Genomic DNA, 14,646 nt, shown 5'->3' on the forward strand with positions numbered 1-14,646 from the left:
GTGTCTGTAGCTTTTGGTCCTATTCTTCACCTCCCAGTCTTGGAGGAAGGAGGCAGGCACAATTGAATGTTACTTTTTGGTTGATGTTATATGCAAACTGGTTTTGGTTTGTGTTTTATTTCTTTTAAATAGGGCAGGAATCATAAAAGGTGTTATGAAAAGACAGGATACTCTTCAGTATAGCATATGTATGCTTCTTGACCTTTGTGAAGAATGTATCCCATTATATAGCTTGTAATTGAAAAACTTGGATTTCTTTAATCAGTTATCTTTATTTTTTATTGGCTCTGTCAACTTAAAAATAAGTCATATTACAGTCTTTATGGATGCAAACCACAAATTAGCATCAGCAGGAGTTGCTCACACAGAAGAGCTATGGGATGCTGTGCTGAAGTTCAGTTTGTAGCTGATACAGAGCGGCATGAAGCTGATGACAAAGGACAAGAGGATTGGGGTGGTCTGGTGTAAATTTTTATGCATACCCTGATTCTGATGAACTTTAGCTCGAAAATACTGAAATCAAAAGAAGCCTTGTTCTCTGTTAATATCTCCCGATTATTGAATCAATATGGAGAGTGATTCAAATCCATGTAGCCTTCTAGATTCCCTTGTTCCTAATATGATCATGCTAGTCTAAATATAACTTAAAATGCTGGGTGAAAAGAGGGTGAAGTCAGTAGCTTTCCATCACTGGTAATTTAAAACAAAACCTATTGACTTTAGAAATCAACGTTTTGGTTGTTGAAGTATGTGTTTGTAAGAAACGTATTCAACAAACAGAAGTTAATGTTTCTTGAGTTGAATAACTTTGCAATCTTCTTGTGCCTTGCAGGGGGGATGGTTAAGTGCTAGTCCCTCTTCCAATGTCCACTGTATTCCTATCAGCGAGTCCTGACAATGGGCATTGGGACTGCTGGGCAAGTGATGTTTTGGTTGTAGGTGTTAGACTGGATCCTGTTTTGCCTCCTCAACAGGGATTTCATTTGTTCCTGTCTACATATGGATATCTGCAGATAGCACTTGTGTGTGGTGCAGCAGCACAGGTCCAGTGTAGTGGTTAAATAAACACAGCAAACTTGCTTATTGATATGGGCAAATGCAGGTTGTCAGGAGTAATAACTGGCTGTAATGACAGGTGGGTGCAGTTGGTTTGGATGTACAACAAGTTACTGAATGGCCAAGCACGGAGCAGGTCAGTCTGTCTTTGAGAGAAAGGGGAGTGGGAGGGACAAAGAGCCTTGCACTAGAGAAGATCTTAATTGGGACCAGGTGTAGTTGAACCACAAGCACAGATGTGATGTAAATACGGTTATTTAATTGCTGTAATGATCAGCATAAAGGTAATTATCAGTTCTCTGTGTTCTAGTGAATTGTCTGTGCTGTATTACAACTGGGTCTAAATGAGATACTGTGGGCTTGCAGCCTGTACCTCTGGCACACATACTTGTGGTTTGGAAGTGGTTCCTATGGGGAATGGCACGGCAGTCAAAGTGCATTTGAATAATGTGCGTTATATTCCTAATAGGGAATCTGCCTTCTCTCTGTCCATCATGACTGGATTTTTTTTTTCACACATTTGCTGCTGGTGGTTTCAGTGTTTAACTTTTGCTGGCAGCAAAGTGGCTTTAGGATCCCAAGTTGCCTGTTACACAGTCCTTACGCAGTCTAGTAACTGACAGGAAACGGAACTGCTCTAGGCTTTTTTCTTCTTTCAGGACTTACTTGAAGAAAAGGGATTCAAGTGAATAAATTTTGAGTTATAGGAAGAAAAAGAAAACATTTACATAAAATTGATTTTGATCATTTGTTCTGATCTGAGATTCATGATTTACAGCTGTTGTGTTGGTAATCCCTAATAAATTGAACTCCTAGTATGAAAGCAAGGATTATCCTCAATTATGTGTCTCATCTGTTGCAATTAAGACAAAATGAAAACTGGTGTCATGCAGTTTCTCTTTAGGAAATCAACTATGCATGTATATATCTTTTTACCCTTTTTGTACAAACTGATTATTACTGAAGATCAATCCCAACTGAAAATTTCTGTAGCACTATTGGAAGAAATTATAGCTAAAATGAAAATGCTTGTTCTGCTTTTGAAAAATAAGCCAGATGTTAGCAGGCCTGGTAGAAGAACTAAACAGATTTTTATTTTTTTTTTTTAAAGATAAGATAAGGAGAACTCTCTCATTGTGAGGCTGTTGCTCCTGTCTCCTAGCTGGCCCTATGCTTGATAGTGAACATAAAGCAAATATAAACTCCACCACAGCTGAAATGAGGAAATGTGGCTTTTAGTAGGCTGTCCTCACTGCTCCCTGAACCTTAACATTATGTTGGTAAGAGATGTCAGTAGCCTAAGGCTTATATGACCATCTCTTTCCCAGTTCTTGTTTGTATTTTCACTTATTTCCTTTGTTACCTCAGTGTTCTGGATCTACCATATGCATTACTGAAAAAGATGCATATTTTCATATTGTTGAATATCACACAATTGGTCGTTTGAATTATGGTAGTAGGTTACAGTAGCAAGCTATTTTTTCATCAAAAGTTATTCTTTACCTGATTTTAGTCACAATTCTTGTACAACACAATTCTTTGTACTCCTAAGGGAAACAAAACAGTAACTTTTTAATTAAGTTTACTGGTAAATTTTGCCAGAGTAACAACATGATCTTATTTGCAACTGCCAGTATAGCTATTGTGAAATAAACTGCTCTACTACAGCTTCTAGCAAGGATGTTTTGATTCGAGAGAACAGTGCTTTAAATGAATGTGGTAAGTTAGAGAAAGGCAGTATAAATATGACCATAAGGGAGATGTTTACAGAACAGGCTTGTGAGGACTGTAGACTATTGTTATAATTATATGTTAGTGATAAGTAAGCCATCGGTCTTTTGAGGAAAAATCAAATCTAATAATCTTTATTTGGCATTTAGGACACAGTGGGAGCTAGGTATACCTAGGAGTTCCTAGGTAAGTTTCACAGTATTGAAATTTTACAAGACAAACTGTACAAAGTATCGTCAGCATTGTGTAGGTAGAGTTTACATTAAACCAGAAAAAAATATCAGCTGTTCTAATTACACATATTTAATGCCAAAATTTGCAAGTTCTTCCCTACTCTTCTATGTAGTAACTTCAAATAGCAGAGTTGCTAGATTTTTCCCAGCTGCTGCCCTTTTGCCATCCTTCCATTATTCATGCTTAATTTTGGTGATTTAAAATGAGAAACTGAGTTTATTCACTGTACTACATTTGCCTTCATTGTTTTATTCTAAATTCTTGAGTAGTAAAATAGATTTTTTAAAAAAAAAAAAAATTTGTAAAGGAAATATCTCATTGCTAAGAGACTTTCTTCCTTAGGAAAAGGCATTTGCAGTACTCAAATCTGTGGTCAAGTTTGAATTGACAGCTTGCTTCTTAAGATGCTTCTACTCCTATAGACATGATGGATTCAATATTAAAATATTGAAGATGGGTTTTAATATTTTTCAAACTACTGAATCCCTAAGTTTGTATGCATCTGGGAGGAGATGAGGAGTTAAATTCAGACTGTATTTGTCAAGGCAATTAGTTCAGTGATCCAACAAGCCCACCTTCTAGCTGCAAAACATTGCAGTAAAGACATTATTTTGAGCTTCTTTATACTGAATTTCATTAGACACTCCTGTATGCTCTATGTAAGCCCGTTGGCATTTGTTTAGCTTGAATAGTCATGAATAAAAGAGCTTAGAGTTGGCTTTACAGTGCAGCTTCTGAAGTAAGAAAAACTGGATTCAGATTGCCTTATGTACCCTGTTTTGTTTCCCTTCTCCTTGGGACTAAAAATTAATGTCTGAGCAAAAGTACTGGGATGTCCTCAGGCTTTAAAGGGGAAGCCATTCAGTGTACAGATGACTGACTATTAGTATATGTCTATGATATATTAAGAGTAACTATCTATTGCTCTCGGGAAGGTCTAAGTATTTCCTCTGAGGGCTTACACTTATGTCATAGTATATATGTCGGTATTGGGCTTTTCTCTTGTGAGGGATATATATGCACGTAAATATGTATTTACTTATATATTTACGGGAGCATATATTTATTTATGTGAGCATGTACTTGTCTTTTCAGAACTAGGCTTACCAGGTCTTTGTGAAAGGAGATTTTTTTCTCAACTCATTCAGTATTGTTCACAGCATTAACACATCACTGAACAAATTGCCCTCTTGCATATGCTAATCCTGCACTTAAAGGAACTCATTGTAACACGTTTTAATGCTTTAGCTGGAACGGAGATGGAGATGGGAATCGCAAGCATGTCAAATTGTCATGTGACTGAAAAATGTCTAAAATGCCTTTCTCTTTGGGTCAACAGTTTGTACTTAGCATAACTTAGCATGAATGAAAGTAGTCCTTGTAGTTTGAGGAAAAGATTAGTCTTTGCTTTTGTCTTTTGTGTGTGTGTGTTGGCCTCAGTTTTTCAGATCAAGTCTGATTAAACAGCACTTTAGCCTTAATTTCACACTAGTAGTGAATGTTATGCTGGAAGTAAAAATATTTGATCTTTGTTTGCAATACATTTGTTGAAGACATTCAATTGGACTTTACCGCAGCTAACAATTGATTAATGCATAACCTTATTTGGTAAATATTTGTTATTTTAAGAGTTAAAGGCAGGTTGTCATATATCTGTCGATACCTGCATGTGTAGACATACCAAAGCCTCATCTATTTATGATGGACTAGAAGTAAGCAATCAATCAGGTTATGTTTATTAAGTTTCTTTTATTATATGGGATCTCTATATAAAAAAAAGAAACAAAAATCATTGTTAGCTGCTCATAAATAAACAGCGAGTCTGCTTTTCCTAAACAATAAATTCGGTTGAATTAATTAGTTAAATAGATGGTGACTGACAAGCGAACTAAACTTTTGATAAGTTGAACAATGAAAAGTCAAGCTTCTTAGGATGCGTGAAGCTGTACATGTTTGCCTGGAGGACTTTGAGTTGAATTAAATTAAATGACTATGTAGGTATCACATTTCTAAAGCATCTATCACATCCAATTTGAGTTTTTAAGCATATATGAAGGAATCTTGAAAGGAATTTTTGATTGACTTTGTTTTTTGTCTTTACAGAGTAATTCTCTTTTGGTCCCGGACAGTCTGCGAAGCACAGATAAACGCAGGAATGGCCCTGAATATACCAATGACATCAAAAAGAGAAAGGTGGATGATAAGGATTCCAGCCACTATGTAAGCAACTCTGTGTCAAAGAAATGATTGATTTATTTACACATACTGTGCCTGTATGAGAAGTAAAAGAGCTGTGAAGAACAAGGCAATGTGTTTCCTATGGCTGATGTAGTAGTACATGAATATATGTGCCAGGGAGACCATTATTCGTGTTGTGGGAAGAGTAATGATGCAATAGTTTGGGCTATTGTCAAGCAATACTCCTCAACGAGCTAGGAATAGCTGTTTGGGATTCACAAGTGTTCTGCGACATTTCTCAGAGTTTAAGCAAGAGATACTTTCTGGACTGCTCTAAAACCTGCAGGTTTGTTTGCAATGGAGGATTTTGTAGGTTTGGGTGTGGGGGTTAGTACCTTTTTCTGATACTAGTGTTACCATGTTGAGTAATAATTACCATTGCAAATTGTATATATTGTGAGGCTGTACCAACCTACTAAAGTTTGCTTTTGATTAATATGGCAGTTTCAGCAGAAAGCAAACTGAAATAGAAAAAGTTCATAGTTTGTGTACTGCATTTTGACTAGCTTGCTTGCTGCTTCATTTCAAAGAGACACTTCAATACAGCAGTGTGGCAAAGGTGAACCTCAGAAAGTTCACATAGGCTTTCAACTTCAATTCTAAATGCTCAGAAGAGTTTGGCAAACTCCCCCATGTTACTCCATCAACTTCGAGGGTTTGATATTCTATGAGCATTTATCAATTCAAATATTTGAAGATTAAGCATTTTTAAGCTACATTTGGTATAAAACAAAAGGAAGAAAAAGCTTAACTTGCTTGTTTTTCTTGTATTTCTGCTGGGAAGAAATGGGAAGGATATTATTGCACTGTAGAAGCAGTTTGTTTTAATCTACATTTTAAATGTGTGGTTCTGTTTCCTGTTCTCTTGAAATTGATTTTGTGGATAAAGACAGCATCAAAATAAAGAAATGAGCAAAACAAGGATATTTGAAAGTTCCAGATTTGTTCTAATCTGGAAGAAGATCTTTCTTTTTCAAGGTTCCCTGAATTTGCAAACACAGAGCTGCCAATTTTGAGCTCATTTCTGATGAGGCCCTTGTAGGGACAAGGAAGTACTGCTTTTGTCAGAAGGAAGATAAACGAGTTGTAGGAATTGTTGCTTTTGGAAATAAGATGCAAAATGCAATTTTTTTTTTCTTTTTGACTTCTAATTTTCATGTTAACGCCTGTATAGTTTCAACCTGTGGATTTGTTAGTGAGCAGAATCTTTTGATATTAATAGTACCTATACGAGATGCCTTTCAGAGTCCCAGTAAATTTCTGTTTCTCTAGATGACAGCCAGTGGAGTGTGCTTTATCATTGCTTGGCAGCTATTTTTGCCCTCCTCGGGGACAGTATTTCTCTTGAACAAGTGTCCCACCTACTGTGCTCCCACGTGCTCAAATGTGTTCTAACCTATTCTTGCCTTCTGTGTGCTTCATACTTTTCAAGAGGTGGCAGATAACAGGGGCTGAAGCTTTCCTGTTCCTTCTCCTTTTGCAGCTTTTGTTTGGAAAGCTTCCTGAGTGGTAAATAGAGCCACCATTCTGTCTTCAGTGGCACTCTTGGGTCCCTAATATGTTTGCGGTATTTCTTGGAGCAATATTCAGCTGCTTAAGCAGAAGGGAAGAGTTGAAACTATCTGTTGGTGTTGATTTTTTTGTTTGTTTGTTTTGGGTTTTTTTGTTAGCTTTTGTTTTAAATTTGTGGCCTGAAGTGAGAGGAAGGAACTGGTGCTTTACTTTAAGTGTGATAGCCCAGAAACTTTGAAAGCAAGAGATGGGGGACAGTGTGAGCAATCTTGTATGTCTGATTTATTTGCCTAGAAACTTTTAAACTAAAGCTATTTTTATTGGAAATGTCAAACTTGCTCACACGAAAATTTTAAGCTTTATCATCCACTTGATGTTTAGGTTTTTGTTTGTTTTTGAGACAAGACTCACCTTCTGGTTGAACCACCATGGTTCACTGTGGAAATCACTAGACTGTTGTGTATCATAGAATGTGTCTACTAGGGCATCCCAGCCCATTCTGGAGATGGGGACCAGAAGGCACTTGAGTAACAAATATTGTGAGGCACTAAAGCAGCTCAGGTGAACACAGATTTATGTGAAACAATCAAAATGCAGCTTGACAAGCCACAATAAAACATTTCTATTTAGGAATGTCAAAGTATTTTGGTTTTGTTAGGCAGAAATGTTGAAATGCCTTGGCATTTCAGAAGCTTTTTCTTCCACAGAACTTTCAATTTCAAAACCTTCCTTTCTGGAAAAGAAGAATTGTCCTATCACTTTGAGGAAGTTGATTCATAAAATAAATGCCAAAAAGCTCCAGTTTTCTGAGATCTGTTGGGTTTTTTTAGGTATGCACAACCACTAATTTGCATAAGATTAACATGTAAGATTAGCATATGAACAGAATGAGTTTTTCTTTTAGGATTAGTGATAACACTGTTTATGATGGTAATAAGGAGGGGGTTTGGACCATCTTGCACTGATGGTGAGACCACCACCTTTGAACTGGTTCTACTTTATTTGGGTTTTATTATTGAAGCAGAAATAAGGTGTTGTGTTCCTGTTTTCCTTGTTTTTCCTATTGCTAATAAGTTAATGAAAGGCTGTTTGCTTTTTGTTTAGGAAAACCAAAAAATGAGTAGATGCGTAGTCTTTCTCTCTGGGCTCTTAATGTACTAATGGAATGAACACTATATTTATTTATTTTTAATAGGACAGTGATGGGGACAAGAGTGACGATAACTTGGTTGTAGATGTATCCAATGAGGTAACTTTTTTCATTTTTGTAGTCTTGACGTTTGCCCAAAGGTTGAAGAAAAAGTGCATTTAGATGTTAGAGGAAAAAGCATCCTCTATGTGGATATGTTAAAATATTCACTTCTTTTTGTTAGCACTGCAGTTACTATGTCTTCCTCTGAGCTTTATCTGGTTACCTTCTTGGCTTTTCCTTCTGCTTCTTTGTCCAGGTTTCTTCCCTCCGCAGTTACATTCTGACGCTTCACAGCTACTGTGTAGTGGAGAGAGTTGTGGTGAGAGGGCTGAGGTTTTCAAACTACTGTCTTCAGATGAGAAAGGAAGACAACACCTAACCTTGTATTTAATAGTAGCAGTATTATTAAAAACATTTTTGGTACCTTTACTAGTATTTTAATGTCCTACATTAAAGACAGCATTTTCCAGAAATGTTTGGTTTTTAGAATGAAGTCAGTCAGTTCACAAAATTTTCCAGAGGTTGTAGCCATTTCTTTTCTTCAGGGCAGAGATTTGGTGGTGGCATCAAGGTGAAGGGTTGGGTCTTCCCTTTTCTTCATCCCTTATTTCATACAACAGAGATTTAGGAAACCTGAGTATGGTAGGGAGGTTCTTCTGCAGTGTGAAAAGCACAGGGAGAGAAGCTGACTGAAGAGAAGTGTCTTCAGCAGCTCCAAGTGCCCGAATGATGTCAGCCAAGTAGAAAAATAGGTATCCAACTAGGGATTTCAGTAATTCTTTCAGAAGTCCTACTTACAATTAAACACCTCAGTAATTGATCAGTAGACTTAGTGACCTCTTGTGAGGACTGCTTCCTTCCTGCTACTGTTCTCATGAGCTAGAGGAGCATGGAGAACCTGCAGAGCTCTGATGTCATTGTAGCTTGCTGGGCTGGCTATTTCAGGTTAAAGTAAATGCATGAAGTGCCTCTGGAAGAGAGAAAGGTAATCATCTGAGAGGTGATTTCAGTTTTTCCTGTAGATTTAAGTGGCAAGGCAATGCAGATGGGATTTAGAAAGAAGTGACAGATATTATGGCATATGAGGCCTGTGTCTATCTCTTCTTCTGAAGATAAAGATGGGCAAGGTTTGTATGCCCTAAAAGAGATTATTGAAATGTTTTTTGTCACTAGCAGCGTATGGAGAACATACATGGAAAAAACAGTGTAAACTTACTGTAGTTACAGTTGGTCTTTCTTGCTGTTATCATGTGTCATACGCGCTTACCTTAGTTTGTACTTAGGTATCGTTAGATTTTCCAAGCATGCAGCTTGCATAGTTTATGATTACATGTAGTGTAAAATAAAACCAGATTGCTTGAACTTATATGAACTTACTTATGTCTCTTATGTCTCTAAATTGATGAAGGGATTTCAGCTTTTTTTCAATAGAGATAATAAAATGTCTTGTCTTTTGAACTTACTGCTTAAATTCTTCTAGTTCTTTTCCGATAGCTCCTTAATGGTGTTTGTGTACCAACCAATGACATGGTTTTGTGTTCTTCCCTTCCCTTTGTTTTAGGATCCTTCTTCCCCAAGGGCAAGTCCTGCTCATTCACCACGTGAAAATGGTATAGATAAAACCCGCCTGCTGAAGAAGGATGCCTCTAGCAGTCCAGCATCTACAGCCTCTTCAGGAAGTTCCACTTCCCTCAAATCCAAAGAAATGAGTCTGGTGGGTAGCAGTCTGTTGTCCGGATAAATGTTTTTCTTTCCTGTAAAGTCTGACTCTCCATTCTCCTGCAGCTACTTGTGACAGAACGTATATGGCTTTAAACATTTGAAGCTGAAATAGATTACTGTTTTTCCATGGTATTATGCAGTTTTCCTCCTTAGCAATATTTTCTGCATCATTTTGATTTTTTGTACTTCCTACGTTTCTGTCAAATGAGTTAAAATTTATTACAAAGTAGAGGAGTTCCTTAAGCATTGTTTGTTTTTTTCTTGAGCAATAGCTTATGGTTAACATTGTCTGTATATAGTCACTAAGAAGTTCTCCAGGCTTTTGTTAAACTCTTCTAAATAAGCTGTTACTCTTTGAAAACTTTTCCTGCAGTATCACTAATAATTTGATCAGATTCTCTGTAGCTTTTGTGTCATACTTTTTTGATACTAGCAACTATGGTGGTATTTTGTTTTTGTACTTAGATTTGCTGTGTCCAATAATAGACACAGTAATGATTTCAAGCTAAAATAACTTGATGTTGCTTACTGTATTGTCCTGAAAAAAAAATCCTAGCCATTTTTTTTTGTGCCAATAGAAGACAGAAAAATAACTTTATGTTTCGTTTCTTATTTCAATTTTGGCAGAAATCAAAAAGGTCAGCATTTCTCTCTCACAAGTTAATGTTGTCAGCATTGCACGGATTTATGAAAACTGGCTGAGGGACTAGGTAGTAGGTGCCCAGCATCCCAGCTGCTGTTGTGATAAATTGTATAATATGGCCTAGATTAAAAATAATACTCATTTAATTTGTTTAATGATACCAGCATGAAAAAGCCAGCACGCCTGTTCTGAAATCCAGCACACCAACTCCTCGAAGTGATGTGCCAACCCCAGGCACTAGTGCAACTCCAGGACTTCGTCCAGGCCTTGGCAAGCCTTCAACAATGGACCCTCTGGTTAACCAAGCTGGTAATGCATTACTTCATGATATTTTATAGTTCCAGAATTAATTTATTTTATGTATGTAGTTCTGTGTGAATATTAACTAAATGTATTGTTTTGTTGTTGATATCAAGAGAGGGCTTGATGAGAAGCAGATGTTTGGATTATCAAGAGTTTGAATACCTTTCTATCTCTCAGCCTTCTTTGTTTACTTTTGAGTTTATCATTTTTGCAAATAATCCAGAGACTGAATGTAATATAAAAAGACTTCTCAGAAGTTTCTGGTACTTACTCTGAATGCAATCTCTTCTCCAGCTCTTTGAGTCTACTAATATTTGCTGCAGTGTAAATCTTGACAAATGTGGGGGGAAGTTTACTTTTGCTATTCAGGCTGGTACAGCGCAGTTGCTTCAGATGTGAGTTGTGTAAACCATGTCTGTCAGCTTTACTGCTTAATTTGGCAAAGAAGAGATTAATGTAAATAGGGAAATATTATATAAATGGAAATAGGTAATGCTAGAAGAGATTGTTAGAAGTAATCAGCAAGTTCAGACTTCAGTAGGTCATATTTACACTGAGTGAAAAGAGATGGTGGTACTGACAAATTATGGCAATGTTTCTTGGCAGTGTGTCTATGCAAGAGTGGAAGGTTAGGTATTGTAGGGGGGAAAAAAGGGCTATTTTCTTCCCTGTATGCAGGAATATACACATAAAAATACTTGATTTCATTATTCTGTAGCTGCAGGTTTGCGGACACCCTTGGCAGTACCAGGACCGTACCCTGCTCCATTTGGAATGGTACCTCATGCTGGCATGAATGGAGAGTTAACCAGTCCAGGGGCAGCCTATGCCAGTCTGCACAATATGTCACCCCAGATGAGTGCTGCTGCTGCTGCAGCTGCTGTGGTTGCCTATGGAAGATCTCCTATGGTAGGCCATACGTTGCATGCAATCTAAGTCGTGTGAGTTGTGATTCACTGAGAAGAGGTACATGCTTCATTTAGCAGTGTAGAATTCCCGAGTTATAACAGTGCCAGGGGCTTGACAGCTTCACTGTGTATTTCACTTTGCTGCGTGGCTGGAGAAACAAATTTGCACCTTGAAAACAAAGAATCTCGGTGTATTTATGGATGTTTCCTTTTTTCTTCACCTTCATCAGAGGTTTGACTGATTAATAAATGCAAAAAAAATATTTTGTGCTTTAAATGAAAAGGTATTTTGGTAGCTACAAAGTATTTCATTGGTGCTGTGGACATCTGCTTTTCTCTTGCTGAATTACGTTTGTGTTCCGTACAGACATACCAAATTAATCTTGAAGCATGTGGAAGTCTTTTTATCTACATCTCTGTCCTTGTATTTTGTTTTTTGTGGAAATCGACATGAGAAGTTCGTTGGTATATATCTTGGAGCTCTGTGATAAGATGTATTAAGAATAGTTGCTCTTGTGGATGTAGCAAGTAAATGGACCATCATAGTTATAGCTGCTGTCAAGCAGAATAACTGAGCGGCCTGATTCTGCAAACACGAACTTGATGGCAGCTTTATGTATAGACAAACTACCTACTTGTAAATTTGCAAGATTGTACTTAAGCTTGTCATCTTCTCATTATGGCAGATACAGCTACTTTTTTCAAACTGGTAAAGAGGACTTTTATGTGAAAATGTGGAAATTCTAAATAGCATATGCGCTCCTTAAAGGAATAATAATTTTAACTCAGCTACGATGTTCAGAATTAAAACTAAGTTTGTTTGGTCCAGAATTTCTGTTTGGATTATTTGATGTACGTATTTATTCAGGACATAAAAGTTTAGTGTAATTGCAGTCTCTAAAGAGAGCATAGTATATTTAAGCTGTAGATAAATTTGTCTGCACCCTGCGGTGTAGCTCCATGAGAGATCTCTCAGCTGATGTGCCCACACAGTGCAGTGTGGAGCCAAGCAGAGATCTGAGCTGGGGCCTGAAGCTGCTTTCCAGCACAGCGCCATGCCTGCAGGGGTACACACTGGCTGTCGCACTGCTGAGGAGCGCTGCCCTGGCTACCAGCTGACACACCATGAACTCTTAATTCCAGGGCTAGCTCAGTGCTAACACAGGGGTGTTTGTGTTACACTCAGTGGTGTGAATACATGATCTACATTGTTTGTTTTCTATTCATGTATGGATACTTCTAGCAGAAGCATGCCTAGGGAAAATGTCTTGTTTTTCCCCGTCTATGAAGGGACCTGCGCTTATCTAATGCTGTGGGTAAAAGTCATATATTAGTTAAATGCTATAAGATCTGGGGCGCGAGGAAAAGGGGCTTGCAGAATGAGAAATTGCAAGTGTAAGATTAATTGATTTTTTCATTGTCAGGTTGGGTTTGATCCTCCTCCTCACATGAGAGTACCTGGAATCCCTCCAAACCTAGCAGGGATTCCTGGGGGAAAACCGTAAGTAACTTTTAACATTTTGGTAACATCTGCAATATCTAGAGAGAATAGAGTTATCTTGTGTCAGTGAACAAGAATTTCAAAGGAGGTAGTGACTGGTTGTTCCCAAGAGATTGTTTCAGACTTCTTCTGGTAAGAGACGAAGCATATAAATTCTCAAATGGTAGTTGTCATATGCCAAAACAGGTGTGCATATACTTATTTCCTAGGAAAAAGTGTTAAAGGTATACTTCAAGATTTTTTTTTATTTCCTCCTTTCTGGGGGAAGTTAAGGGGAGTACAAACTGGTAGACAGTGGTGAAATGTGTGAGAAAAACATATTGAAATTAAACTTTGTACTATACTGAGCATAAATGTGTAGTGCAGACTTGCAGACTCCTTGTCTGGCACCTGTTTTACCAGGCATGAGAGTCTGCAACTGTTGATTACAGTGGGTATCTGAAGCAATTACTTTAGCAACTGATGCACACCTTCTGTAGCAAAGCAAGCTCTTTAAAACATTTGTGTAACTGTGCAGCTGGAGAGCAAAAGGATGATGAAGCAGTTGTGCAGTAGGTTGTGAATAGATGTAGAATAACTCTCACAACAGGTTCTGTTTATTTAAAAGTGTTAATTGTTGATTAAGAGGTGGTTAAATAAAATACTTTTGTGATGCTGTAGCTTATTAATGTTATGATACAATAAATTCACCAAAACAGCACACGTCAAATTTGGCTTTGGTACGCTGCTGAGACTGAGCTTATCGATGTGCAAGAGAGTCATGAACGTGTATGACTTCATAAAAAATGTGATTATTTTTAAAGTATTTCTGGACAACTAGTCTATGCAGGTACAAACAAAGCATAGACTGCAAATTTGACTAATCTGTTTTCTTGGAGAGAGTGAGGCAGAGAGAACAGTGTTTTTCTGCATTCTGTTAGAATCTGTTCTTTGTCCCTTCACACTTGGCATTCAGTTGTGTCTTTCAACAGCGAGTTGCAGTTAGAGTAGTTTCTCTCTATCTAGGTACTGATGTAATTTTTAAACTCACTTAACACTTTGCAGTAGTAATGCTGGGTGTTCCTGTTACATACTATCTTCTTTACCAATCTATCATGGTTTAACTTTTGCAGCTTCAGGAAAAATTCAGAAATTATTACTTTTAGGATATTTTCTAAGTAATAAGACACACTGTGGTGAAAGTTCTGTACATACATATTTCTGTTTACCCTCATTTTGAACTCCTGTTAATAGCTAGTGATATGTTGTAATGTCAGTCATGCAAACATACTGAAAAGTATACCTGATTAGAGGGGAAAAAAAAGTATTCTACTCTTTTTTGTAACACTAGGAAAGCAACAGACTTGGATTAGGAAAGCCATCCTCAATGTGTTTTCGTTGTTATCCACAATGCTTCTGAGAACAGACTTAGCTATCTGTCGGCAGTCTGAGAAACCTGTTAAATCTTGGATTTACTTAAAGAAAGATTGGTGGTATGTTGATGAAATTACTGAAGTGAGGGCTCGGTGAGTTGGTGTTATGTATCAGAGCGTGGTGTACATAAATTTAGTACAGTAAGGAACAGGCTTTGTTCTCAAAACATTCTTTTATTAAGGGTCAGACTCAT

At 37.4% G+C, this 14,646-nt stretch overlaps 1 protein-coding gene across 1 annotated transcript in view; it reads left to right on the plus strand.

Moving 5' to 3' along the window:
* TLE1 (transducin-like enhancer of split 1 (E(sp1) homolog, Drosophila)) overlaps positions 1–14,646 on the plus strand; it is a gene marked incomplete at its 5' end in the record, with an annotated part of 67,176 nt that overhangs the window by 41,133 nt on the left and 11,397 nt on the right. The window contains 6 exons of the mRNA XM_009699449.1: positions 5,125–5,241; positions 7,967–8,020; positions 9,525–9,677; positions 10,493–10,637; positions 11,350–11,540; positions 12,964–13,040. Of these exons, the coding sequence (XP_009697751.1) occupies positions 5,125–5,241; positions 7,967–8,020; positions 9,525–9,677; positions 10,493–10,637; positions 11,350–11,540; positions 12,964–13,040 (737 nt within the window). The remainder of the gene's footprint in view (positions 1–5,124; positions 5,242–7,966; positions 8,021–9,524; positions 9,678–10,492; positions 10,638–11,349; positions 11,541–12,963; positions 13,041–14,646) is intronic.

This window comes from Cariama cristata, unplaced genomic scaffold (assembly GCF_000690535.1).
Source record: "Cariama cristata isolate BGI_N322 unplaced genomic scaffold, ASM69053v1 scaffold3314, whole genome shotgun sequence".
Classification (NCBI taxonomy): Eukaryota; Metazoa; Chordata; class Aves; order Cariamiformes; family Cariamidae; genus Cariama; species Cariama cristata.